Source organism: Rutilus rutilus, assembly GCF_951802725.1.
Source record: "Rutilus rutilus genome assembly, chromosome: 7".
NCBI classification, from domain to species: domain Eukaryota; kingdom Metazoa; phylum Chordata; class Actinopteri; order Cypriniformes; family Leuciscidae; genus Rutilus; species Rutilus rutilus.
The window spans coordinates 6,358,510-6,386,463 of NC_140221.1; the positions used below are offsets into that span (position 1 = coordinate 6,358,510).

The following is a 27,954-nucleotide window of genomic DNA, read 5'->3' on the forward strand; positions in this document are numbered from 1 at the left end:
CATTAGTCCACAGCGCCACAGGGCCACAGCGCCACAGGGCCACAGCGCCACAGGGCCACAGCGCCACAGGGCCACAGCGCCACAGGGCCACAGCGCCACAGGGCCACAGCGCCACAGGGCCACAGCGCCACAGGGCCACAGCGCCACAGGGCCACAGCGCCACAGGGCCACAGCGCCACAGGGCCACAGCGCCACAGGGCCACAGCGCCACAGGGCCACAGCGCCACAGGGCCACAGCGCTACAGGGCCACATTTCCAAGACAGCTAAATGGGTACTTCTGCACAACAAGTTTTACTAGAGTAGTACTGGTTTTTGATTACCTAGATGTGAGTCAATTGCACAATGCTGAGCTCCAAAGTCTTATTCCACAATTGCAGTTTTATTAGAGTAGTGCTGCTATATTTGAGTAGTACTGTCATTCCAATAAACTGCATGTACATGTAGGCACCCTCCACCACGAAAAACCTTTTAAACAATGCAAGTGTGAATCAAACCCACAGTACTCTTTTAGAAGAAAGGTATTTCTTGGAAATCATTTCAAATTTCAAGCTGAAATGACAAATGTCTGTATCTTGAAATATGTCCAAGAATCCTTTCAGCAAATGGCAATTAAAGACTGTGACATGCTTGACCTCATACACACTCTCCGATGACCCAGATGGGACTCAAACCCACAAGCCTCAGCTCCGTATTCCAAGAGGTATTTCTTGGAAATCATTTCAAATTTCAAGCTGAAATTACAAATGTCTGTTGCTTGAAATATGTCCATGAATCCGTTCAGCAAGTGGCAATTAAAGCCAATTCACGAGTTCACACTTACATACAATTTGAGGGGGTAAAGTTTAATGCGTATTTGGCGTGCTGTCCGGGGGGAGGGCTCCGAGCTCGGAGTTCGGCCCGAACCCAGAGTACTCCCCCAGAGTACTCCCCCCGTATGTAAGTGTTTAGGACTAGAAGCGTGGAGAAGGGGTTGTGGGGGGATGCTGCAAAACTATCAATGGATTGAGGTGAGACTGCTGAGTGTATATATACCTCTTACCATTGATTGCTGAGTGCTCTCCACTTGTGTTAATTATCTGAACTCCTCCCGAACTTTGTTAATAAAACATAATTTAAAGACAGTGACATGCTTGGCCTCATGCCACTGATTTTCTGCACTCGAACCCACAATCCTCAGCTCCGAAGGCTAATGCCTTATCCACTAGCCACTGGGCCACAATTCCAAAATGGTTTAATTGGAAAAAGATGGAAAAACCTTTTAAACAATGCAAGTGTGAATCAAACCCATTGTTCATGCTACTATTTAACATACAGTATTAGGATGGTAGACAGTGGACAGTTTTGTTGACTACTATTTTGAAACTGGAAGTCTGAACTGTTGAAGTGTTGTGTAATGACTTAATAGGTGCTTCTCAATACTCAATTTGATGCTTCATCATTTCCTCACTCCTCCAGCCTCCTCCAGCCTCCTCCAGCCTCCTCCAGCCTCCTCCAGCCTCCTCCAGCCTCCTCCAGCCCGTGACCTAGAAACCAATCGAACTCAGCCATCTTGAAGGACATCTCAATTCTCTAATTGCACCACGAGGAGGGGAGGAGTGAGGAGTGAGGAAGCTTCCTAAGAAGTCATTAGCGAGGACACACTAGGTGTGTGAGTGAACTTACACTGGTCTCACAGTTCGGTTCGATTATCATGTCATCGATTCATTTCAATTCAATATCACGACACACTGCATCCTTCATTTTAAATTTTACTTCACATGTATACAATTTTGTCATTGAATACAAGCAGTCAGATATATGAACTGAACCTTTAGTTTTACCTGCTCAAAGAAAACATGCTTCTTGAATGTATCAAACATAAAAATAAATAAAAAACTCAAGTCTGGGCACAGAAGACAACAGGAGCATTTAGAACACACAAAAGTAAATACTAAAAGTGATAGCTGCCATTCATCCACGACATGAGACAGTAGCTCTGCCAGATGAGCACCCGTGTGAGACTCATAAACGGCTTGCAGCACGAGACAAAATCTTCCAATCCCGCTAATGTAATGTGCCGTTATTGTCACATACGACTCTGTCACGACCGAAGTCCAGGAATCACATGTTATTACAACTCGATGAGCTTGGCTCATTGAAGCCATTACCTGGGCTTGGTAAAGTTCCAGGATAATCTTTTCTGAAAAGTGGCTGTGAGAGGGGAGCTTATATCGCAGCTCCAGTGTATTCAACAGGTGGCAAAACCCGGGGTTTCTCAAGTTAGTGGTATTACCCCCTGCATATTTTATTTGTGCGTGACATGATTTACACACAGCGTGGGTATTCTCCAGGTCGTGCTTACCAAGTTGTTCATAAAAGTTGAAATGTGCCAGTTGTCAGCTTTTAAAGTAGTTGGAGCATTTTTAAGTACTCGCACTCGCATCTCACCTCCCTCTGCCTTTGTATGCTACCACGACAAATTCCGTCAGAAAAGCGTCAGTACATTATAATCAGTTATGGTAGATTACTGAACTGATACCGAATCGTCCTCGTCTGCATCGCGATGCATCATAGAAACGATTAATTTTGACACCCCTAGGATACACAGGCGTATCCTTCCCTCGCATCCTAAGGGGGTGGAGCTGAGACACAAGGAAAGGAAGCGAATAAAGGAAAACAAGGATGCACAAATAAGGAGTGAGGAGCCCACTGAAGCTAAGCTGGGCTGAGCCTGGTCAGTACCTGGATGGGAGACCTCCTAGGAAAACCAGGTTGCTGCTGGAAGAGGTGTTAGTGAGGCCGGTAGGGGTAAATAATGCATTGCAATATACAATATACAGTACAGAATGTGCATTTTATTCATTCATTCTTTTTATTGCTTTAAACATAAATAGCATTGTTCACAAGTTTACACTTACAAATAATCAGATAGAGTAAAAGAGAATGCGTATTTGGCGTGCTGTCCGGGGGAGGGCTCCGAGCTTGGAATGTGGCCTGAGCCCAGAGTTCTCCCCCGTATCCCTGGCTGGGATAGGAACTAGCCGAGAGTGAGGAGTCAGGGTGGAGGAGGAATGCAGAAAAGACAGTCGAGGAACGGAGGTGAGTCTGCTTTATATACAGTATACTGTAGGCCTCCATTCGTACTGATTGGGTAGATCATTTGAACGTGCTCCTCCCGACCTTTGTTAAAACATCATGTTTTGCAAAACCATTCCTGCACATCTAACAAACAGCACTGATCTTCTTTTGTTTCGGGAGATGCATAATTCAAATGAAACTACACATGCAATTCAAATTTTCAAGACAATACATTTTAAAATAAATGGATTCAAAACTGTGTGTCATTAAACACAAAAACTTCTAGAATCTAGATATTGATCATCTTAGCACAGGTAAATCAGAATGTTTATTGTGTTTCTGTGACAGTTCAGGTTCAGGCTGAAGTTCAGGCTCTTCTGAACACTTGACCAGTTTCTGTTAGCACTTTGTCAGATCTGGGATTAATTCTTTCAAACACAGTTGCTTTTTTGCTCCATGTGTTTGCATTAATTCTCACTATGGGCTCCGTAGAGGTGGGAGTATCATAATAATAGCTCTTTTGTTTACATTTTCAGCTTTTTTCTCTGCTTCAGACCCTTGTTTAGTTCAGTCTCAGAAAAATATGGAAGGGTGGTACATCTTACGATCCATTAACAGTTCAGCTGGCGATACACAACAGTCCAATGGGGAAGTGAGGTATGGATCTGACCCATCATCCACAGCTTTTCAGTGAAGTCATTTGAGGGTGTGCCTTCCCTTTTCTGCCTTTTCGCGTGTGCATGCAATAGACTGGAAATTACATGTTGGAATTTGTACTGCTTTGCAAATTGTTGGAACTCCTATTGTAACATGGCCTATTGTCACGATTCCTGATTTAGGAATTCTGTGTCTCTGGCTTGTGGTTTTATCACATTACTGGCTGTTGTTCCTGCCAGTAAAGCCTTCTCATTGATAATCTATCAAACTTCTCCCAAGCTTCAGAAGTTTAAGATAGCTTGTATTTTAGTTTTCTCAAGCCTTGACACCTTATCCATAGTCACTCATGAGTTATAGTCAATTATTTTTAATTATGGGCAGAACATTTCTCAGTCTGGCATTGTGTTGCTCTAAAGTGGAATCCCTGACTGTGACATTCACTGGGACCACAAGTGCAACCCTTCAAGGGGAACCTAAAAAGTCTTAAAATTAATTAAATGACTCCAAGATGATATTTCAAGGCCCTTTTATCTTGGATGTACTTCTGTTATAACATTAATAATAAAAAAATATTTTTTTATAAATAATTTAATTAATGTTGCACAACTTTGTTTTTAGTGTTTCTTTTTTTAAATTTTAAGCCAAGTATAAGAAAAAAAAAATTGGTTTTGCAATACCAATACATTGAGGTAATCAATCAAAACAAAACAACCTCCATTGTAACACTTGAGATGAATTGACCCAATAATGTATATTATGAAAAAAAGTGGAACTCCATGGACACAGAGAAGTATATAAAAATAAAAAAAAACCTGATGTAAATATTAGGCACTCCAGTAAGCAATCACTGTAGGGAAAACCCAGATGATCGCTTTCTTGAGATACAGTTGGAGCTGAAGGATAAAGTCAACCACTAAATGCTGTTAATTACTGCTACAGTCAAGAAATGCAACAAGGATATTTGAGAATGGCAAATAATATCAATGTTTATCTCCAGATACATTTGAGCTTTGGGTTGCTGGGGTGAGTTTTGCAAACATATACAGTACACTTTCAGTTCTTCTGTACAAAGGCTTTTTGTGTGAATCTGTCAAGAACATGTTCGGGTCATATTTCAGATCAAAAGAAAATGATAAATATCTTTCTCTAAAGAATATAAATATAATAATTAAGTATAATTTGCATAAGAACAAAAATATCCATTTCTGAAAAAAATTATATCATTTAAATTGTACAATACATTAAAGTACTTTTGTAGGTATGCATTATCGTATTTCTAGTACTGCATTTAATTTGTGCTGATTAAAAAGTTTGTGTTCAGACATGATGATTTTCATTACTGTATTGAGTCCTTTTTTTCATAACAGTAATGGAAATATAGAGACCTATAGTTGTTATTTTAATAATGTCACAATGTAAAAAAATTATGTAATAGCCCTAAAATAGGCTTCATTTCTGTAATTCTAAATATAATTTTTGAATGAAATATGGCCCAGACACTTCATTCATCAAGTACAGTTTGCATCTGTCTACTTAAAGCTGTATCTACTAAAGCATTTTGCAATTTGCCAACCAAAACCATTTTCTAAACGCTTTAGTAAATCAGTTTTACAGTCCATACAATCCACTGCAGAGAGATCAGCAAAAGCCTATTCACAGGCAGGGGTCCAACTGAATCAGCAATTAATAAAAGGCAATCAACTATTAAAAAAAAAAAAAAAAAGACACCTCATAACCATGTATACTCAGAGAAGCAATAATCTCACCAATTCCATGTGTGATCCTAATGAGTTCTGTGCATATTATAAGAAATAATTAAAGATTTCAAACCAATGACATAAAATCTTTGATCCCAATTTTAAGAAGGGTATGCCAGGGAGAAGTACAGAACTGAACGAAACACAGTTGCACACACTTTTATAGAGCCTATATCATCTCACTCAAGAGAAACAGGAGATTTGTTGTGCAACAACTTCTTGACCATCTCCATCTTTATCTTCTCTCAAGTTGACCAATAAGTCACACTTTCCTCGCACAATCCAAACAGCAGTATCTTCACACTAGTCCCAGAATCTTGAGGAGCATTCCTTCTCCAGCATTTCCAGTTCACGGTTTACCAGTAAAGTCAAACTCCACGCTGAATCCACACATTGAGCTTTAGCTGGAAGTTGATCCGTTACATGTTGCCTACCCTGATGTTGGGATTCAGCATGGGATCCAGGTTCGGGTCTGACTCAGCAGAGGCCCGACCCAGTTTAGCCATGATGATGATGAGGGTGAAGAAACCAATCACTCCAACTAACAGCAACATGAAGATTCGCTGTTTCAGTGTGAGGGCCTTTTTCTTAGGGTTACTACGGTTCCTAGGAAAAAGAATAAATGCACACAAGCATATTTGTAAATAGTATGAAAATAAAAAAATATTTTTACCATAGTAAATTTAAATCAATTAAATTAGTAAAATAGTAGTGATTAGTAAAAAATATTTGCATGGATTTACATGTACTAGTTGTATAAATTTTTTTTTTAAAAAGCTGTCAAAACAGCCAGTGAAAATATATTACAGCATACGACAAATAGGATAAGGCCATAGCAAACATTTGCAATAAATGAATTTGAGCCACAGACTGAGGACACTCACTTTAGGACCTGTGCAAACCAGCTAAGGGCAGGCCGTCTGCGGTATTTATCATCATCAAAGTCAATCTGCATCACTTCACTGTTTCCTGAATCCCTTGTGTCGTACACCTTTCTTGGGGAAGTAGCTGAGAAGATGCATTGCAAGAAATCAACAAAGAATATATCAGAGACTATACTTTGTATACACTACGTGTGATACTATATCCCACAATGCAATGCAACCAAGTTCCATTTCCTGAGTGACAAACAAATACATCAAATGTGATTTTAAACCTGTTGTTCTTGACACATCATGTGATTGCGCTGCCGAAATGGAATAATTTAATGGGGAAAAAAAGAATTAAAAATGGTCAAATTTGTTAAATAGTTACATATTCATGCTACAGTACGTCGGTGCTGGAGGATACCTGTGTTAATAGTGACTGTGTCGGTGGTAGAGGTGGTGCTCATATTGATGACAGAGTGTTTCTGGGCACTCAGTTCTCCATTATTGTGGATGTGCTCCACATCCTGATGGGGTGGTAGACTGGTGAGTGTGGGGTTTGACATCGTTATATCCACTGCAGGGGCTAGAACACAGATATGTTTATTGAAATTTGGTAGGAAGGTGTGCAATACAACCTTTCTTTCTTCTGCTGAACACAAAAGATATTTTGAAGAATGTCGGTTGATATATTTTTTTATACTATGGAAGTCAATAGAGCCCATCAACTCTTTTGTTACCAATATTCTTCTAAAGATCTTCTTTTGTGATCAACAAAAGAAAGAAATTCATACAGTTTTGGAACAACTTGAGGGTGAATGAATGTCATTTTTGGTGAACTATCCCTTTAATTCACAGGCAGTCACAAGTTCGCGCTGCTCACACAGAAACGTGTTGTCAACCCTGCCCCACAACTTTTATTAATAAATTAACTTCGCTACTGAATCACTAAATTAGCAGCAAGGAGGCTGTCTGTGTTTAAGTAGTTAAACTCACAGCTTCATTGTTAGTAGCGAGTCGCTTCACAGATGCAGGTAATATATATATTATACAAGTATTATATATGTAAATATACAGTATCTCACAAAAGTGAGTACACCCCTCACATTTTAGCAAACATTTTAGTATATCTACTCAAGGGACAATACTATAGAAATGAAACTTGGATATACTTTAGAGTAGTCAATGTGCTGCTTGTATAGCAGTATATATTTACTGTCCTCTGAAAATAACTCAACATACAGCCATTATTGTCAAAATAGCTGGCAACAAAAGTGAGTACATCCTAAATGATAACAGTTGTAGGTCATTAAACCATGCAAAGTCACATGTCCTATTCATCATGTTTTTGTCTGCTTGACAGGACCATACAAATTTGTATATCTTGTATTAGAGCAGTTAAAATTTGTGCTTTGAGAACAATTCTCTCATTCTGACTACTGGATGTTCAACATGGCACCTCATGGCAAAGAACTCTCTAAGGATTTGAGAATTAGAATTGTTGCTCTCCACTAAGATGGCCTAGGCTATAAGAAGATTGGTAACACCCTGAAACTGAGTTACAGTACAGGCCAGGGTCACACAGAGGTTTTCCAAGACGGGTTCCACTCGTAACAGGCCTCGCAAGGCTCAATCAAAGAAGTTGAGTCCTTGTGCTGTGCGTCAGGTGCTGAAGCTGGCTTCAAAAAACAGATGCATGAGTCCTGCCAGCATTGCTTTAGAGGAGGTTGCACAAGCGGAAGGTCAGCTTGTCAGTGCTCAGACCATACGCCACACACTGCAACAAGTCGGTTTGCATGGCTGTCGTCCCAGAAGGAAGCCTCTTCTGAAGCTGGCTCACAAGAAAGCCTGCAAACAATTTTCTGAAAGCAGCCTGTCCAAGAGCATGAATTACTGGAACCATGTCCTGCGGTCTGATGAGACTACGATAAACTTGTTTGGCTCAGATGGTGTCCAGCATGTGTGGCGACGCACTGGTAAGGAGCACCAAGATAATTGTGCCTTGCCTACAGTCTGGGGCTGCATGAGTGCTGCTGGTACCGGGGAGCTGCGCTTCATTGAGGGAAACATGTATTCCAACATGTACTGCGACATTCTGAAGCAGAACATGATGCCCTCCTTTCAGAAACTGGGCCGAACGGCATGATAATGACCCCAAACACACCGCCAAGATGACAACTGCCTTGCTGAGGAAGCTGAAGGTGAAGGTGATGGAGTGGCCAAGTATGTCTCCAGACCTGAACCCTTTTGAGCACCTGTGGGGCATCCTCAAGTGGAAGGTGGAGAGGTGCCATGTGTCTAACATCCATCAGCTCCGTGATGTCATTATGGAGGAGTGGAAGAGGATCCCAGCAACAACCTGTGCAGCTCTGGTGAACTCCAGGCCCAGGAGGATTAAGGCAGTGCTAGATAACAATGGTGCTCACACAAAATATTGACACTTTGGACACAGTTTTGACATGTTGTTTACTAAGGGCGTACTCACTTTTGTTGCCAGCTATTTTGACAATAATGGCTGTATGTTGAGTTATTTTCAGAGGACAGTAAATATATACTGCTATACAAGCAGCACATTGACTATAAAATATATCCAAGTTTAATTTCTGTAGTATCATCCCTTGAGAAGATATACTAAAATGTTTGCTGAAATGTGATGGGTGTACTCACTTTTGTGAGATACTGTGTGTATATATTACAGCTGCACAATATATCGAAATATCGCAAACGTATAAATCGCGATATGAATATCGCAACGCCTTGCAATAACTGCAGTCATGAACAAAAGACAAAGAGAAAATCACTCACTGCTCTTGGCTGAATAACTTTTGTAGCTTTAATAAGAATCAGTATATATTTAATTCATACAGTGAAAACTAAGCAGTGTTTTATTTTTACATTTGATTATTCAGTTTCTGTTGTTAAATAAACCTAATGTAGGATAACCTGAAACCCTAAACCCCGTGGTTTACACTGATGTTAAAATAACACTTCTTATGTTTCAGTAAAACACTGATGTTCACTTTCAGAAGTTGTAGCGATGTTTTCTCATCACAAAAAGAATGTGAAACACATATGTAGGTTATATAATTTATAATATAATATAATTTATCTTAAAGATAATTTGAAGTTTATTTTACACACTTTAAGCATTATCGTATCGCATATCGAATATCGCATTATTTAATGAGTTATCGCATATCGCAATTTTCTTCAATATTGTGCAGCCCTAGTATATATATATATATATATATATATATATATATATATATATATATATAAATTAGTAAAATCATTATATGAATGGCTATGACAGTCTTAATTTCTTAACCATACAGTTTTTTTATTTTGGTGGAAAACAAGACCTTAAAGCTTTTCTTTTGTTACCAACATAACAGCTGTGGAAGATGGTTAGGCAAGCCCTTGTAGTGCTGTCAGAAGCAAACCATGCACGAAATAGGGAAATGCAAAAAAATAACAAAAACAAAAACACATCCCTGCGAATATTTGTATTTGACATCTATTCTAAGTACTGACCGGTAGGAGTGTTTTCCACAAAATTATTATAGTAAAATATATTTCTCTAATCTTCCATGACATTTCCGTGACTGGAAAACTGCATCACAGATTTCCATGTTTCCCAGGACGTGTGAGAACCCTGCTAAAAATGTCAATTACAATTATGAAAAACTCACTCTCAAAAGTTGACCATTCAGAGTAACACGTAACATCATGAGTTGAGGTTTCCTCCCTCTCTGGTGGGTCTTCAATCTGGACAGAAAGAAGTCCAGATGCAAATGCAAATTAATGGCCAAATCAGTGTTAACACTTAATGTTGAAAGACAAATGTCTTGAACAAGATAAGATAAGGTAAGATTTACTCTAAAAGTTTGCTGTTAATATTTATTATATCTTCAAATTCGGTTTGTCCCGTATTTTCATGTCGCATTCAGTGCCAATGGGCCTTTAAATCTGTGTGATTATTTTGACAAGTCACTCAATCCTGCTCAATTGATTAATTCAATTTTAAACCAATTTAACTTAATTAAAAGTCTCACTGTCCTTCTCCAATCTTATTTTAAAATATCAATAAATCTAATTGCTAATGCTTGATCTACAGTCTTAAATATTTAAAATTGTAGATGCACCTCATGAAAGTGAATGAAAGAACATCCACAATGTTCAGTGCTGGAATCTAGACAAAGTGTCCCTAAAGAAGCTTAAATATACAATCATTTTATAACATAATTCCTTTACTTCCATTGGTGGAAATGCTAATTATTTACCATTACTATTTATCTACTATTTAACTCAGGTGTGGAAAAAGTATGTGTGTCTATAGTTGTGAAGTGGTCATATAGTCATAACTGATGGCATATTTCCTCACCAGCGGAAGGCCCAGTCCTGCTCTAGCCCAGTTGACGGAGGACAGTAGTTCTCTCAGCATGTCTGCAATAGGACTGGCCAGGTTTGGGGGTGGAAACACAGGACCCTGGCATGTTGGGCACTGGTACCCAGCAGGTGCCGTGTAGAGAGGCTGACGGGCGGCCAACTCATTCAGACAAGACCAGTGGAATAAATCTGCCATGGTAAATAATGAAATGTAATGAAAATGATAAAATAATAATCCCAATAATAAAGTTTATTCCAGAATATACCAAATAAAAGCCACACCAATGCAGACATTCATAATAGACTACTGTGTAAAATGCTTCATTAGATTTTCTGAACTTCTGACTCTGAGTTCACTAGAATAGATTATATCTCTGTAGCTCCTTACCATAACAAACTAGTCGAACCGTATCCTGGGAATCTAAGGGCTGGCTGCACAGGCTGCAGTTGGAGTTGTAATCGCTGTCTTGTAGCCACTGCAGGTATGACTGTACAATGCACTGTACAAATAAGAGTAACAGGAAACAGAAGTGTGTTTATCTGTGTATAAATCTTCCAAATGTACTGTATATTCTTCCTAAAGGGATAGTCCACCCAAAAGTTAAAATTCTGTCATCATTTCCTCACCCTTGTGTCATTCCAAACCTGTATGCATTTCTTTTTTTCTGCAGGAACGAGATTTTTAAGAATTTGAAACCAAACAGTTTTGGTTTCCAATGACTTCCATTGTATTATTAGTATTATTTATTTTTTACCATACAATAGAATTCAACATTAACAAACCTTTTACATTACCAATTTTTTTTAAAATGTATCTTCTTTTATGTTCCACTGAAGAAAGAAAGGTTTGGCACAACATGAGAGGGAGTAAATGATGACATAAATTTATTTTTGGGTAGACTACAGCTTTCCAATCATGAATTTTAACTGAATATTAAAGCACTCACCTTGTTGTGATTGGATACAAGACAGTGCTCACACACGTTGACACGATGTTCAAAGCAGAACAGGTTCGTTACCTTCCTCTTAGGACACTTGCACAAACCCATGATCTCCCTGTCAAGCAAAACATCCATATATAATTATCCAGAATCCATATATTAACTCGAACACTTGATAGACTTGATTCGAGGGTTCATTCTAAATACTCTTAAAAATATGCATTTTAAATATAAAACTTTTTGTTTAACTATGCAGCTTAATATACTGTATTAATTGTATTAATTCAAACTGTCTTTTTTGGTTATATATATATATATATATATATATATATATATATATATATAAAAAGTGTGCCATTATTTAGTAAAATACCGTCACACCCAAGGCAAATGTAAACATTACCGAGCTGACAGTGACAGTCCACGGATGGTTAGCTGCTCGACTGTATCAAACTTCCCGCAAACTAATCAACATGCTAATAGTGAAACAATATTATATTTACCTGAAAATATCAACGGAAATTTCAGTCAACCACAAGCTGAAGCAAATATCAACACTCTCGAATACTTTCCTCAATATTTTTTTAACATCTCGTCAGATTGCTTTTTTGCCACGTCTCTTCCGCTACCGTCGCAGAGCAATGGCGTCACTAAACACAATACATCAGTGTCGCATTACAACTATTTCGTATCTATATTTTAATTTGTGAGTTTGTGATCAGCCCTGGCTATTTTATATATTGATTTTGTTTTAAATATCGTCAGCCAAAACGTCCCGAGATTTACACACAAAAAAGCCAATGCTCTTATTTTGAAACTACCCTGAATCCAAATGCAGGCATTTAAAATGGGAGTATCCATAGATATCATGGGAGTATCACCCTGTGAGTGACCGTGGTAGCATTTGTATGGATACCAGCTCATGGGTGGAGGGGAATGCTGGTGAATAATATGTTTAAGATTCAGACAAATGTGGGAACAGGAGATTGGAATTCAGTATTAAAAGAAGGGATGAATCAATATTCAGCAAGTCAGTAGAGAACTGAATGACAATTTTGACAAAAAGCATCCTGCAGGGAAATTTAAATTCAATGAACAAGAAACAGCTGAGCACAAATTAATATAATATCGTTAGGAAATGTAACGTTACTGCCTAAAAATAGGGCAAAATCCTTATGAAATATGGAGTTTGGGGATTCTTAAAAACCTTAGGAGTCGAATCGAATGGTGGCGGTAATGCACCTAAAGGTCTGCCAACCGCCAATAAAAAGAAAAGAAGAAGAAGAAGTAGGAGTGAGCTAAATTCTGAACATTGGACGGCATCAAGAAGCTGGGCGAATATGCGAGCTTTTCCCTGTGAGTTGTCCACAGGATAAATCACGAAGGACCGTGACTGGTGCCGAAAAAGGTATGGATCAAGCCCTGTGTCCGTTTCAGAACTTCGGACACTTTTCTACTTCACGTAGTGACGCGTGCATTTGCATGATTTATGACAGATGAATGAAGTAGATCAGATGCAATATTTTTAACCCTAACCCTAACTTTTCATTCAATACTTAATGCATTGCGTAATACAACGCCGCATGTAAAAAGAAATAATAATAAAAAATCAACATATGATATACCTATATTTAAATACAAATACAGATAAGTCTATATTTTTTATCATTTTTATTTTGGTAAGCACGACAGAACATAACATTTATTAAACCATTGATGTGTGAGCAGTAGTGCAACTGTGGCAACAAGTCAGCTGCCTAAAGCTGTTAAATCCACGAATAAGAAGAATAACAAATATATGTGAGCAAACTGCAGGTTTTGGGCACTGGATCTAAATACAGTAGCCTACCTGCCGCAGTATTTCAAACACTAAAAACAGCAGGACATTCTAATAAGCTTAATGTGAAAAATTAATAACGTGCAACCTTGCAACTAAGACTTAAATATTAGAGCTGCTCAATTATGGGTATTGAGAATCACGATTTTTGTTTGTTTAATTAAAATAGAGATCACAATCTCTCTCGATTCTTAAGACAAATATACAAAATAACATGTTCTGATAAATGTTAATTGCAGTCTTTTTTATTTTATTTTATTAATCAATTGGATATTTTTTTTAATGAATCGGTTTGAATGAATGATTCAATGACAATGACTCATAAAGACTTCACTTGTTTCAATCAGCGTTTTTGAACGAATATCTTGAATGAATGATTCAATGACAAAAACAATTTTTAACAGTCACTTGTCGCCACCTACGGGTGTAATGGTGTAATTGTTACAAAGAAAGTGAAGGTGCCGTGATTTGTACCAAGGGATTTCTACTGTCACTGTCTTGATGCATTTTAGGCATTTTCTTTATAATAGTTTTCTATGGAAAAAGCTTCATATTCTGGGTGCATCGATTTGTCTGTATAATGCATCATCTATAATATGTATAATGAATTTGGTCTTTTAATATCATTGTTTTAGTATATTAGTACTTAGTGCAAAACTGGTGAAAATAACTGGCCTTTCAAGGTGGGGAAATTCTATTAGGGTGTGATCTCACGTGAAAATTGAATCATGAATTATGCTTGCATCCATTCTAACCACTAATTCTATTTTTATTTTATTTTTATATAGTCTTGGCAGAAGTGTGTGACTGTGAGCAAATATTCTGCAAGTACACTGGATTTGAGTTTGATACAAATGTTGGAAATATGACTTGCTCAGAGGAAGCAGAGGCACAATTTGCAGAGATAGAGCTACTGTTAAGCATGTTTCCAAGTGAAGAAGAGTTACAAGTGGATGAGCTCTCGCATGCAGAGCTCAGGGCTTATGTGGAGGGCTCAGCTCATACACCCCCCAGTTCCAGACCACAATTCAACATCAAGCTGAAGGTGGAGAACCTTGCAGTAAGTTGGGGAAATACATTCAAATGCACTCTTTATCATTTAATTTTAATTTGATAATTTAAGTCATATGTCTATCTTTTTTCTCTCTCATAGGTGAGCATTACATTGTTGTGCACCTACCCAGCAGACTACCCGAAAGTGTTGCCAGATATTACTGTCAGGTATTTAAATATTTTGAGTTTCCAATTCATATTTTTCATAAGCTGTTTTTATTGATTGTTTACTCAGTGACACACTTGAATACTCACTGACAGTTCCTATTGGACTTTCTATGATAATTTGATAATAGTCCTGAAGGATTCTAGTGGGATCAAACCCAGACAGCAACATAGTGTCGGCCCACATCTGGTACGTCTGGAATCCATGTGTACCAGATGTGGGCCGACACTACACCCTCTGGGAATAAGTGTTCAAAAGTGAAATAAATTAGTACTGAATTAAACTTAAATCGGTAACACTTTACAATAAGGTTTCATTAGTTAACATTAGCTAACTACATTAGTTAACATTAGCTAACTACATTAGTTAACATGAACTAATGATGAACTGCACTTCTAAAGCATTTATTCATCTTTGTTAATGTTAATTTCAACATTTACTAATACATTATTAAAATCAAAAGTTGTATTTGTTTACATTAGTTAATGCACTGTGAAGTTACATTAACAAACAATGAACAGTTGTATCTTTATTAACTAAGGTTAATAGAATCGAGTTTTCAAATTTCTTTTGATGTCCTCCAGTAATATTTTGTCCAATTGGGAATAATAATAGCCATCTGGGTACATAGAGAGTTTTGAAAATCCCTTTGATTGATTTTAACCATTAAGTTTTCAAGGTTTAAAATGTGCATGAATTTTGAACATCATCCTTATAAATGCTTAGAACGTCCAGTGTGACTTAAAAAAGAAGAAAATATTAATGAATAATATGACATTTAAATTACCTGGATTCGCTGTGCATTGTGAGTCTCATTACTTTGATGTCGTGCAAGCACACGTAGAAGTACTCATGATAAGAGCAAGATCATTTATGAGTAAAACACAAATGCTAAAAACAATGCAAAAATAAGACATTGATGTTTGCACTAATCATTTCCTCCCAACCAAATGTAGCTTGAAACAGATTTTTATTCAAACTTAAAATGCGACTATACAGTAGTAATCATTTCAAATTTTATTTTCATAATGTAAAGATAAGCGTGTAGAATACTGAACTCTGAGGCAATGCGTTTAGCTGTTAGACACCAAACACTGTTGTCGTGCAAATGAACGGCCAGAGCGCATTTCACAAGTTCACACTTACATATAATTTGAGGGGGTAAAGTTTAATGCGTATTTGGCGTGCTGTCCGGGGGGAGGGCTCCAAGCTCGGAGTTCGGCCCGAACCCAGAGTACCCTACGAGGCCACTCCCAAGCCATGCCTACCGGTTACAGAAGGCAGTATCGGAAGAAATGATACAACTAGGCTACTAGTTGACTCAAAACTGAAAAGACGCCGTTTTATCTTGAGATCCCACCCACTATGGGCGGGTTGAAAACATGCGGAACTAGCTCCTACTACTAGTCTCTCGCCTCTGGCCAAAAAAGCCTCCGATGACGCAAAATGACGATTATCTGAGGTTTTTTTCCAGACACGCAATACAGAAATCTCTCGTCTCAGGGGGACATGAGGGAGGGAAGCACGGTCATTCGAAAATACTACCGGATTTCTACTGATACAAACCTTAATGCTAATTGGTGAAGTATCCTTTTAAGCGGCCCCTAAGTTAAAGGCACACTATGCAAGATTTGTACCTTAATATAACAGCTTTGATATCATTTCGATGGTAAACAAACTCGTAGTAGGGCGAATCATCCCGATAGCAAAGCGGGGGGGGGTGTTGATTGCCACCTCTCAATGCAGGTTTGAGAGGTGGCGCCCCGACAAATCTCGCGAGAATCACGACTTGCTTTACGGCACGACGTCACATACATCAACAACAAATGAAGCAGCCTCTATGGAAGACTCTAGCACGCATTTCAGACTTGAATCATATAAATGAAGGTGACTTGACTTGACTGACACTGTAAAATCTTTAGTACACTCATGAAATGGGTTGATGAATATATATGTGTGTGATTTTTCTTTTGCTGTCATATCATTAAATTACTTTTTATTAAAGAAAAATATCCAAAAGAATAAATAATAGCAATATCCTTTGTTTTACTGTAGCTAATGCAGTAATGCATAGTTAATTTTATTTTAGAATAAGAAAAAATCTGTATGAGTTCGTGGAACGATTGGGTGGAATTATATTCATAGCAAAATGTATGTGTATGCTGCTTAAATATAGTAACAACAGATGCTGTTTTCTGCAAGTGTTTTTTCTCCTCTGACACTCACCAAACAGATTCAGTATTCCTCAGAATTAACAAAAATGCACAATAGAATACAATTACAGAATTGTATGCAAATAATGCAATGATTTAATACATAAAACATATGGTGCGTCCCAATTCGCATACTATCCGTCCTAAATAGCATTCGAAAATAGAATTAGTACGTCCCAAATCGTAGTATGTTAAAATGAGTGTTCCAAAGATACCCGGATGGTCTATTTCCGGTCAGAATCCGAAGTGCAGATCGATGCACACTCTAACGGCTAATATTGCCCACAACCCATCGCGTGTTGGACGAGGATTCGGTTAGCACTACAAACATGAATGAAAAGTGTAAAAAAAAACCAAAAAAAAAAACCGCAGACATGGAGGACGCGCGAGTCTGGCGGTTATGTAGAGAGGTTTAGATTAAGGGGTTTGAGTGATTAAGTATCAGTATCTAACCTGACGACATTGTATTTATTCAATGTTGTCTATATTATATTGCATCTGCAGATGCATTGTGAACTTTTGTAAAGATACGTTTAGCCATTAACTTTTAAATGCATCATTATATTCATATTGCAAGCACATGAGGAGAGTCTCCGCATGAAAGACGGTCCACGACTGGCAGATAAACGTGCAAATACATTTCTCTCCGAAACGGTAGGAAATTAAATTAGATTGAATGGAGGATTTTAACTGACAAGATGATTGACAGGGCAGTTTGCGGTGACAGGATGCACGCGACAGATCTGTCCGTTAAGTAGTATGTCCCGAAGCTTGCCTACTCTTTTGCTATACACTCAAAAGTATGTACTTTTTCTTCACAAAAAGAGTACATACTTCTAGGGCGTAGTATAAGTAGGCGAATTGGGACGCAACAATACTTTATGGATTTCTCACTTAATCTACCAGTGTCTTTGCTGCTGACCTACGATGATTTAATCAGACAAATCACCACAAATGACTTTACTTTAGTGCTTGAATTTCACTCAAAAATCTGTACGAACGCTGAGTCTCTCCAGGGCCGGATTTGAGGAACCCTGATAATGTATCTGAATTCCCATTAGGATCCAAGTTATTATAAATATTTCAAATGGATTCCTTCTGGATTTTTACTAGGATAATAATTTCTTGCCCTTTTCAGATGTTCTGAGCTCACTAGATCCCAGCAGATGCTGCTTCACTCCAACCTCAACACCTACCTGTCTGAAAACTGCAGTGGTGATGTGTGTATTCTGTCTGCTGTGCAGTGGATCAATGAAAATGCACAAGGATATATCAGTAAAAGTGCTCCTGTCCGCGATCCTAAGAAGGAAAATGTTTCAGTGCAGTCAAAAGAGACCTTCACTAGACTCTGGATCTACAGCCATCATATCTACAATAAGATGAAGAGGAAGAACATTCTGGAATGGGCAAAGGAGCTGAACCTTTCTGGGTTCAGTATGCCGGGAAAGCCTGGTATTGTGTGTGTGGAGGGTCTGCAGTCTGCTTGTGATGAGTTCTGGGCCAGGTATGAATTGAAATCTAAACCAAATCAATGGGGTCTACTCTTACTCTTTTGTGAACACGCCTTTTGAGTGCAAATTAGATTAACTTTTAATTTTGATGGTTTTATGTTCTCTGCAACTAATGATTGACCGTACTTTATGGTTGACACAAACAATCTTAATTTAATTTTCAAATTGTTTTTAATTAGTATATTATATTATATTAAACTACCGGTCAAAAGTCAGAAGGAGATTTTTTTTAAAAAAATGTTTTGAAAGAAGTCCCTTATGTTCACCAAGACTGTATTTATTTGATAAAAAAAAAACAGTAATATTTGTGAATGAAATATTACAATTTAAAATAACTTTTATATTTAAATATATTTTAAAATATATATTCCTGTGATGGCAAAGCAGATTTTTATTATTGGTGCATTTTTTTTAAATATTTTTTCAGGGTGAAAGTTTTAACATGGAAAAGAATTATGATTCGTCACAGAGAGGATGTCCCTTTGGAAAACAGCTCGATAGAGGAGAGAACGGACTCCCTTCGCAAGTTCACTGGATTTCATGAAGCCATTTTTGACCCTCACGGGACCAGAGGAAACCATATGGACCTTGGACAGCTTTATCAGTTCCTTAATGACAAAGGATGTGCTGATATCTTTCAAATGTACTTTGGGATTGAGGGAAGATAATAGTTTATCTGTGTCTGTTTGTGTGCAAATCATTTCTATTTTTGCCTTATTTTTAAGCTAAATATTGAAAACATTACAAGGTTTAAAACAGGAAACCAATTTTATAGTAAAGGCAATGAAATGTGCTATCCAAACACATTAGTAGGGTTGTAGGTCTGCATCACTGTTGTGTCTAAAGGATGCACCTGTGTCATCAATCCTCAAATTTCTCATCTTCATAAAGATGGTTTATTTCACTGTGCCGTCTTTGGATTTTTTTATTTTAGCAACTCACTTCAAATGTAGTTTATCTTCCTTTTATGGAACACAATGTTGTTCCGACAGTGTTTTCTCTCTTGGTGCATTAGTGCCTGCCCACTTTTTAAGTGGCGTTGGTTCTGGAAGTATTTTTTCCATTCATTTTTCCCTTTGGGATGTTTAAAAAGTTTTTGTTAAAGTATTATAAGCAATAAACCAAACCAACCAGCTATGAGGTGAATCATAACATCACAAACTTTGAATTAAAGCAAAAAAGTATTTTAAAATTAGACAAAAATGCAAATGTACAAAACCGTGTACTTAACGGCTTTAGTGAGGAAAAGAACTACAATCCCACAAAGCATTATGAACAAATATTTAAGTATTTTGAGGGCCCTTATGACACAGCAGTTTTGACTCTCCAGTCAAAAGATTCCTCAAGGAAATGAATTATAAAGAAACAAGCAACCACTGTATTCTGAAGGCATATTGTTATACTCTATTATACAGCGAGTATTTGTTGTAAATTAGGTGTGTAAAAATGGTAGCTTGAAGGTTGGAGATAGGCTATTTCTGTTCTGCCTTAATTCATTCTCTATTTTCACAATAGCAATTTTACAAAAAGGCAACAGAGTTAAAATAATTCATTTTTACATTATGACTGTCTTCCATCTCCTGGAGGGATATAAAATGGAATACCACATCTTCTAATGGTAATTTCCCATTGAGGAAAGTTGTACCATGTGCAAGTTGAAAAATTTTGTTTAGGGTTGTTTGTCTTCCATTTGAATTTGTTATTCGTAGAATTTCATGTATATCACTTTTTTTATACATATAGTTTCATGTAAAGGTATCTGCCACTATCAGGTAACCCAGCTTTATTTCCTCCCCAAAGCCAAATTTGGCGTTTGGACCTTGTCTGCAGGTGAATCACATGCTGATTCTTTGGGCTTCAAATATTAAATGGAGGGCCTTATATTCAATTCAATTCAATTAAAATGTATTTGTATAGCGCTTTTCACAATACATATTGTTTCAAAGCAGATTTACAGAAAGAGCATTTCAGAAATGTACATAGAGAAATACAGTTAGTTAATCATGTATTGATTTAGGGCATAAACATATCGCCAGCGTCGAGTCGTCTCTTCACAGGCGTCGAGTCGTCTCTTCACGGGCTTCGAGTCGTCTCTTCACGGGTGTTGGGGCATCTGTAGTTTCCATGGGAGGCTGGATACAAACTGGAGCTGACGATCTGTATTTACCTCGGGACTAGCGTCCCGAGATAACAACAGAAAAGCAGATGGGAAATAATTAGCGTAGCTGCTGTTCATAATATTAATGCATTCAATCTGATTCAACTGTAGTATAAAAGGTAAGTATTATGTGAATGCTTGGCTAAAGAGATGCGTCTTTAATCTAGTTTTAAACTGGGACAGCGAGTCTGAGACTCGAACAATATCAGGAAGGCCATTCCAGAGTTTAGGAGCTAAATGTGAAAACGCCCTCCCTCCTTTAGTGGACTAAGATATCCTAGGAATGACCAGAAGCCTCGAATTTAGTGATCTTAAAGAGCGCGATGGATTGTAGGGCGATAGAAGATACCCAGGAGCTAAACCATTTAGGGCTTTATAGGTCAATAGTAATACTTTGTAATAGATACGGAATTTTATAGGTAACCAATGTAGAGACGATAGAATTGGTGTTATATGATCATATTTTCTTGATCTAGTAAGAACTCTAGCGGCTGCATTTTGCACTAACTGTAGCTTGTTTATTGAGGATGCAGGACAACCAGCTAATAAGGCATTACAGTAATCTAGTCTCGAGGTCATGAATGCATGAACTAACTTTTCTGCATCAGAAACAGATAGCATATTACGTAGCTTAGCAATGTTTCTAAGGTGGAAAAAAGCTGTTCTTGTAACATATGAAATATGATTTTCAAAAGACAAGTTGCGGTCTAATATAACACCCAGGTCTTTTACTGTAGTGGATAAAGTAACAGGACACCCTTCTAAATTAAAGTTGTATTGTAAGAGGTTTTGTGGGCAGTTTTTTGGACTAATAAGTAATACCTCCGTTTTATCTGAATTTAATAGCAGAAAATTACAGGTCATCCAGTATTTTATATCTTTAACACACTCTGTCAATTTAGATAATTTATTGTTTTCATCTGGTCGTGATGAAATATATAATTGAGTGTCATCTGCATAACAGTGGAAATTAATTCCATGTTTTCTTATAATATTACCAAGTGGCAGCATGTATATTGAGAATAGCAGAGGGCCTAACACAGATCCTTGCGGCACTCCATAGTTTACTGACGTTATCTTCGATTTTTCCCCATTTAAACAGACAAAATGGTAACGGTCTGATAAGTACGATCTGAACCAGTTTAATGCCTGTCCCTGAACACCAGTGTAGTTTTGTAGTCTATCTAAGAGTATTTTGTGATCTACAGTGTCGAACGCAGCACTAAGATCAAGTAAAACTAGTATTGAGATACAGCCTTGGTCAGAAGCTAGAAGTAAATCATTTGTAATTTTAACGAGCGCAGTTTCTGTGCTATGATGCGGCCTGAATCCTGACTGAAATTTTTCATAGATATCATTTTCTTGCAAGAAAGAGCCCAGTTGGGCGGACACAACTTTTTCTAGTATTTTAGACATAAATGGAAGATTTGAAATCGGTCTGTAATTTGCTAGATTATTATGATCTAATTGTGGTTTCTTAATAAGAGGTTTTATAACTGCCAACTTGAATATTCTTGGAACATGACCTAAAGATAAAGACGAGTTAAAAATATTGAGGAGAGGCTCTGCCACTACAGGTAACACTTCTTTCAGTAGTTTAGTGGGTATTGGATCTAATAAACATGTTGTTGTTTTAGATGAAGTGATAAGTTTATTTAGCTCTTCCTGTCCTATAGTAGTAAAGCGGTGTAGTTGTTCTTGAGGGATAATTGAGGCTGAATCATAAGACACCATTAAAGATTGTACATTTACAATTGTGTTTCTGATGCTTTCTATTTTCTCAGTGAAGAAATTCATAAAATCATTACTACTAAACTGTAACGGAATATTTTGCTCAGGTAACGTCTGTTTATTTGTTAATCTAGCCACGGTGTTAAATAAAAACCTTGGATTGTTTTGGTTGTTTTCTATTAGTTTGCGGAGATGCTCAGCCCTGGCTGCTTTTAGGGCCTTTTTATAACGTGACATACTGTCTTTCCACGCGATTCTAAAGACCTCTAAATTAGTTTGTTTCCATTTACGCTCTAAATTACGAGTTTCTCTCTTGATAACATGCGTAGCACTGTTGTACCATGGTGCTTTCGTTTTCTCTCTAACCTTTTTTAATCTAATTGGTGCAACGATGTCTAATGTACCAGAGAAAATGGTGCTCATAGTGCTAGTCATTTCCTCTAGTTCATCTGTTTGTTTGGGTTCACTGAGCAACTGAGATAGATCAGGTAAGCTATTTGAGAATCTATCTATAGTTGTTGGAAGGATTGTTCTGCCTGGTCGATAACGTGGCGCAACCTGACAAATTTCAGCAGTACGTAGTATGCAAGTGACCATGTAATGGTCAGTGACTTCATCACTTTGCTGTATAATATCTATATCGGTTGGATTGGTTCCATGTGATATAATTAAATCTAGCGTATGATTAAGACGATGAGTGGGACCAGTGACGATTTGCTTGACCCCAAAGGAGTTTAATAAATCTGTAAACGCAGCCCCTAACGCATCATTTGTGTTATCTATGTGTATGTTAAAATCTCCAACAATTAATGCTTTATCAACATTGACCAATAGATCTGAGAGAAAGTCTGCAAACTCTTTTAGGAAATCAGCGTAAGGCCCTGGCGGTCTATATACAGTAGCCAAGGCTAGAGATAATAGGGATTTCTTTCTTACATCTAAGAGAGTAACATTTAGCACAAGTACTTCAAACGAATTAAACCTGTGACCTGTTTTCTGGGTAACATTAAGAATATCTCTGTAGATTGTTGCAACACCACCGCCACGACCAATCAGACGGGGCTCATGCTTATAACAGTATCCAGGAGGAGTAGACTCATTAAGACCGAAATAATCATTTGGTTTAAGCCAGGTTTCAGTAAGGCAAAGTACATCGAAACTCTTATCTGTGACCATTTCATTTACAATAACCGCCTTAGGTGTGAGTGATCTAATGTTTAGAAGACCTAGCTTTATAAATTGTTTTTGTACACTAATATTGAGATTTTCTGGTTTAATCACAATTAGATTTTTCCTAGATTCTACAGTAGATTTAATGTTTGACCTCACTAAACGAGGAATAGACACAGTTTCAATATAATGTTCTACATTGGTACTTATATCAATTAAGTTTGGACAGCAAAGAGTGTGATTTGGACTTTGACTTACTAGTCATATGGTGTGTAGCGTCTTGGATATGTTGTCCGACAGAATAGCCGCTCCGATTCTGCTGGGGTGAAGGCCATCAGCGCGGAAGAGCCTAGGTTGCTCCCAGAAAAGATTCCAATTATTTACAAAGAGCAGTCTCTGTTCATTACACCATGACATTAACCATTCATTTAGAGCAAATAATCTACTGAACCTTTCATGTCCTAGTCGGTACGTGGGAAGCGGTCGAGTTATAGAGTAACTCTACTTTGAGATGTCACTTACCTGTTATTACTTACCTGGTGAAACTGGTAAAACGAGAGGCTTAATATGAAGCATGATATGTTTCCAAATTATCACGTTTCCCTGATAAAACAACACATTGTGTTTATTTTCAGAAACATTTTGTTTTTAATGTGGCACACGGGTGTATATATAAATTGGCTGGAACTTCTTTGGCAACTGTGGCATGAACCTCTGCACCATTGGGAGGAAACTTTGTGGTCATGTCAGGAACCTCTGGAAAGCTTAGCAAGCTGAGCTTCTTTGACACGGAGCTCTAGAACCGAAGCAGGGACTGGAGTTGCAGCAGAATGAACCTTCACCGTGATTTCTGTGGGGCCTCGGCGGGTTTTGGAGCAGCAGTGACGGGAAACTTTATGGCTGTCTTCACTGGGAATTCTGGAGCAGCCCTGACAGGATCTCTGGGCCCAAGGCAGCTGAGAAAGAGAGCTATGTGAAACCCCCTCTCTGGGACCTGGATGCCAGTGGTAGAAACTTCTAGTGTGGCAGGGCGAGGAACTTGTGGGACGGGCTGAACAGAGAGCTCTGGGTGACTCCATTGTTAAAAATATGATTGGATGGAGCAGTACTTAACTAAAACTAAATGAACTATTTACAATATACATCACTAGGCGAGTAGTTCCGCAAGACGCTAAAACTACCACCTCAAGCCAAGGCGCCAGACGCAACCGAGGTCTGCCAGCCCCGCAAGACACTGAGGCTGGAGAGATGGAGGGGCTAACTTAACTAAGTAAAACTAAACTAACTATTTACAATATGTACATATCCCTAGGCAAGTAGTTCTGTAAGACGCTAAAACTACTGCCTCAAGCCAAGGCGCCAGACGCAACCGAGGCTTGCCAGCCCTGCAAGACGCTGAGGCTGGAGAGATGGAGGGTCATCTGTGTCAGCCCGCCAGACGCAAGGCTAAACCCTCTTCATGACCTGAAACACAATTAGAAAGCATTTTTCATTAGGTATAAAAATACATCTGTGCCATGTATAAGGATTCAGTATATGACAGTTACAGCAGGTACTGAATGGTAATGTAAAAAAGCTGATAGCCTTCAAAATCATTTTAGCTTAGTACCTTGAACCAGTCATGGGAGAGCATCTCATCCAGATGGAGTCTCCGTTTTGGGTTCCTCTTCAGGCAACCTCGAATAAAGCGACAGCATTCTGTGCAGAAAGATTGAGAGTTGTCTAATTATTTCCTTCAACTTTACACTTGCTCTCTAAGCTGTAAAAATGATAAAGATTCCTGCATTATCCATAAGAACATCTTTTTTGTTCTAACCATCTGAGAAGCCCGGCTGGTACCAGACATCAGGGTCCATCAAAGGTGGGAAACGGCCGGTGACCATGGCATACAGCAGCACCCCCAGCGACCACACCGTTGCCTGCTTCCCATAGTACTTGCCCTTCTCAAAGTACTCAGGAGGGCAATACCTTTCTGTGCCTGGAGATAGGAGTTTGCCACATGTGAAAGCTTGCTTTTTCTCACTTTAACTGAAATGGCATTTAATTTTAGTCAACAAAAATAATATTAATATTGATTATTCTTTGAGAGATTTGTTAGTGTATTGTTAATATCTCACTGTGTGATGTCTGAGACGTGGTGTAACTGGTCACTAGAGTTTAAATCCCAAAATGTATGTTTTAAAGATAACACATACCAGAGTAGCTTTTGTAGGATGACCTTTTCATGAGGTCTCCGCAGCCGAAATCGATCAATTTGACCTCCATGGTCTCTGTGTTTACCAGGAGGTTCTTCATTTTGATGTCTCGATGAAGCACCCCCCTGGAACAGCACAGGGCAGCAGCGGAAATCACCTGCTGCATGAAGTGACAGGCCAATTTCTCGATGAAGCAGCCTCTGTTATGCTGCCAAAAGCTGTGCATGTCCATGCAGGGTAAGGGCCGTTCTAAGACCATGATGTACTGGTCGAGATGGTCCTGCCAGTCCAGCACCTTTATAATGTGGCCACAGTTTGGGCCTTGATTGGCCATTACTGTCAGGGCCACCTCAAGTGGAACTGGTTTGGGATGGTCAGGCTAGAAGAATGACAGTTTTTATTATTGTTAGACATAGGATTGGTTTCTCAAATAAGGATTTAGCCCAGTCTGTCTATCTATTGAAATATTTGCACTCTGTGATTTACATTAAAATGTTATAAATTGCAAACATAGAGAGCACAGTCTACGTACAAGGCTGATGTATAGCTGGTTCTTTGTCTTCGCTGTGTATTTCACAGCTACCTTGAGGCCGTCCTTGCAACGGGTCCCTTCAAAGACAGAGCCAAATCCTCCTTCCCCCAATTTCTTGCCAATGGCGTATTTCGAGATGATGTGATCTATTAAAACATAATTATTTGTATTTGTTTATTGTTTGATAAAACAGTGTCCTGCAGTGAGGCCATACTGTCTGATGAAATGTTAATAGGGAAATATATTTGTAATATTTGTACTTTTAAAAATTCATTTGTCACATGACTATTTAAGTGAACTGCAAAAAAAGCCAAATGGTGATTTCAAATTATGGAGGAAAAAAAAAACTAAAAGAAACCTTACAGCAGTATCAGCTGTATTATTTAAAACATATGCTTTCCTATATACATATTCACTTTCAGAGAGTGTGTGTGTGTTATATTTCATGTCAGACAGTAAACTTGCAGTAAACTCACCCTCAATCCTCACGATCTTGTCACAGTCCAGCTGTCTCAGCAGATGTGATCCAGTGTCACCTGGTGATGAACCGACTGGACTGTCCTGATCTTGAGGCTTGATGTCCTCCACTTGCTGGTTTTCGGAAGTGTGGGGGACTTCAGGACTACTGGAAGGAGGTTCCTGATGATCATTATCCTCTGCAGTAAAGATTATGTCCTGTAAAGAAATCTGATCTAAAGAGAGGAATATCAACCACAAGCTTGTTTTAAAATCATCCACCACATCTTCAAACTATATTTAATCTATATTCAAACATTCATCACATCGTGGAATAAATTCATTTATCTGTCTTTTTATAATGTGTGATGTGTTTTTTTTTTATATTGTGTGTAAATGATTGACCCCGATCACACCTGACACGTTTTTTGCAGTGAGAGGCCTTTTTTCAATTGGTTTCCTACATGGTTTCCTATGGCAGTGAGCGTTCTGCGCGCTGTTTAAGCGTTTTACCAGGTTACCAGGAGCTTAACGACTTCACGAACCAACTACCACAGTTTTAACAGAAAGTAAATAAAGTTAATAAAAGGCTGATTTGAGGTTTACTTGACTGACAGCACAGCTGTTTCGGTGGTTGCCTAGCAACATAAAAAAATAAAAAAACAACACAACAGAGCGCACTGCTCGTGTGATCAAAAGAGTAAAAAAAGAGAATAAAAGAGTGTTTACAAGAGTGTAAAAGAGAGTTTGTGTTGTTCAGAGCTCATAATTTACCATCAGTACACCTCCTGGATGGGGCTTCATCAGTGTCCTCCTGGTCCACCTCACACTGCTCCACCTGCTCACCCTGAGCTTTGCTGGATTTGGGGCGAGACGAACAAAAGAAAAAAGAGGCAAACTTCCTAAATGTCCTCTTTTCCTGCCCCTTATTCTTTGTTTTCTCTGTCCATCCCTCCTTTCTCTCCGCCTCACCGATGCCCACAGGCGTCTCGTCGGGACGAGCTATGTGAAACCCCCTCTCTGGGACCCGGATGCCAGTGGTAGAAATTTCTAGTGTGGCAGGGCGAGGAACTTGTGGGACGGGCTGAACAGAGAGCTCTGGGTGACTCCATTGTTAAAAATATGATTGGATGGAGCAGTACTTAACTAAAACTAAATGAACTATTTACAATATACATCACTAGGCGAGTAGTTCTGCAAGACGCTAAAACTACCACCTCAAGCCAAGGCGCCAGACGCAACCGAGGCCTGCCAGCCCCGCAAG

General features: G+C 38.4%; 3 protein-coding genes across 3 annotated transcripts; 1 reads left to right on the forward strand and 2 right to left on the reverse strand.

The window, feature by feature from the left end:
• Positions 1 to 4,675: 4,675 nt before the first annotated feature.
• On the reverse strand, positions 4,676 to 12,375 carry zfpl1 (zinc finger protein-like 1). The gene is made up of 8 exons (XM_084414111.1): positions 12,172 to 12,375; positions 11,675 to 11,783; positions 11,116 to 11,227; positions 10,723 to 10,916; positions 10,031 to 10,106; positions 6,763 to 6,924; positions 6,357 to 6,480; positions 4,676 to 6,078 (listed from the first exon to the last, which is right to left on the reverse strand). Exons 2-8 carry the CDS (start codon positions 11,774 to 11,776, stop codon positions 5,892 to 5,894), a joined length of 957 nt encoding a protein of 318 aa, XP_084270237.1. The 5' UTR covers positions 11,777 to 11,783; positions 12,172 to 12,375; the 3' UTR covers positions 4,676 to 5,891.
• Positions 12,376 to 12,509: 134 nt separating this feature from the next.
• Positions 12,510 to 19,930, forward strand: rwdd2b (RWD domain containing 2B). Its single transcript, XM_084414289.1, has 5 exons — positions 12,510 to 13,076; positions 14,294 to 14,565; positions 14,659 to 14,726; positions 18,076 to 18,441; positions 18,876 to 19,930. The coding sequence occupies exons 2-5, from the start codon at positions 14,371 to 14,373 to the stop codon at positions 19,114 to 19,116; spliced, it is 870 nt and encodes a 289-aa protein (XP_084270415.1). The 5' UTR covers positions 12,510 to 13,076; positions 14,294 to 14,370; the 3' UTR covers positions 19,117 to 19,930.
• Positions 19,931 to 24,953: 5,023 nt separating this feature from the next.
• Positions 24,954 to 27,802, reverse strand: LOC311292939 (serine/threonine-protein kinase pim-2-like; the record flags this gene model as incomplete). Its single annotated transcript, XM_084412773.1, has 8 exons — positions 24,954 to 24,971; positions 25,117 to 25,205; positions 25,324 to 25,485; positions 25,703 to 26,081; positions 26,235 to 26,380; positions 26,711 to 26,926; positions 27,465 to 27,547; positions 27,663 to 27,802. 8 exons carry the CDS (start codon positions 27,800 to 27,802, stop codon positions 24,954 to 24,956), a joined length of 1,233 nt encoding a protein of 410 aa, XP_084268899.1.
• Positions 27,803 to 27,954: the final 152 nt, after the last annotated feature.

Excerpts from the sequence above, each read along its gene's own strand:
- zfpl1 (XM_084414111.1), bottom strand. The coding sequence starts at position 11,776 with ATGGGTTTGTGCAAGTGTCCTAAGAGGAAGGTAACGAACCTGTTCTGC. Across the intron at positions 10,917-11,115 it reads GGTTCGACTAGTTTGTTATG|ATTTATTCCACTGGTCTTGT; the intron begins GTAAGGAGCTAC and ends TTACCATGGCAG. Across the intron at positions 6,925-10,030 it reads TGAATGGTCAACTTTTGAGA|CCCCTGCAGTGGATATAACG; the intron begins GTGAGTTTTTCA and ends TCTGTGTTCTAG.
- rwdd2b (XM_084414289.1), top strand. The coding sequence starts at position 14,371 with ATGACTTGCTCAGAGGAAGCAGAGGCACAATTTGCAGAGATAGAGCTA. Across the intron at positions 14,566-14,658 it reads TGAAGGTGGAGAACCTTGCA|GTGAGCATTACATTGTTGTG; the intron begins GTAAGTTGGGGA and ends TCTCTCTCATAG. Across the intron at positions 18,442-18,875 it reads TGTGATGAGTTCTGGGCCAG|GGTGAAAGTTTTAACATGGA; the intron begins GTATGAATTGAA and ends ATATTTTTTCAG.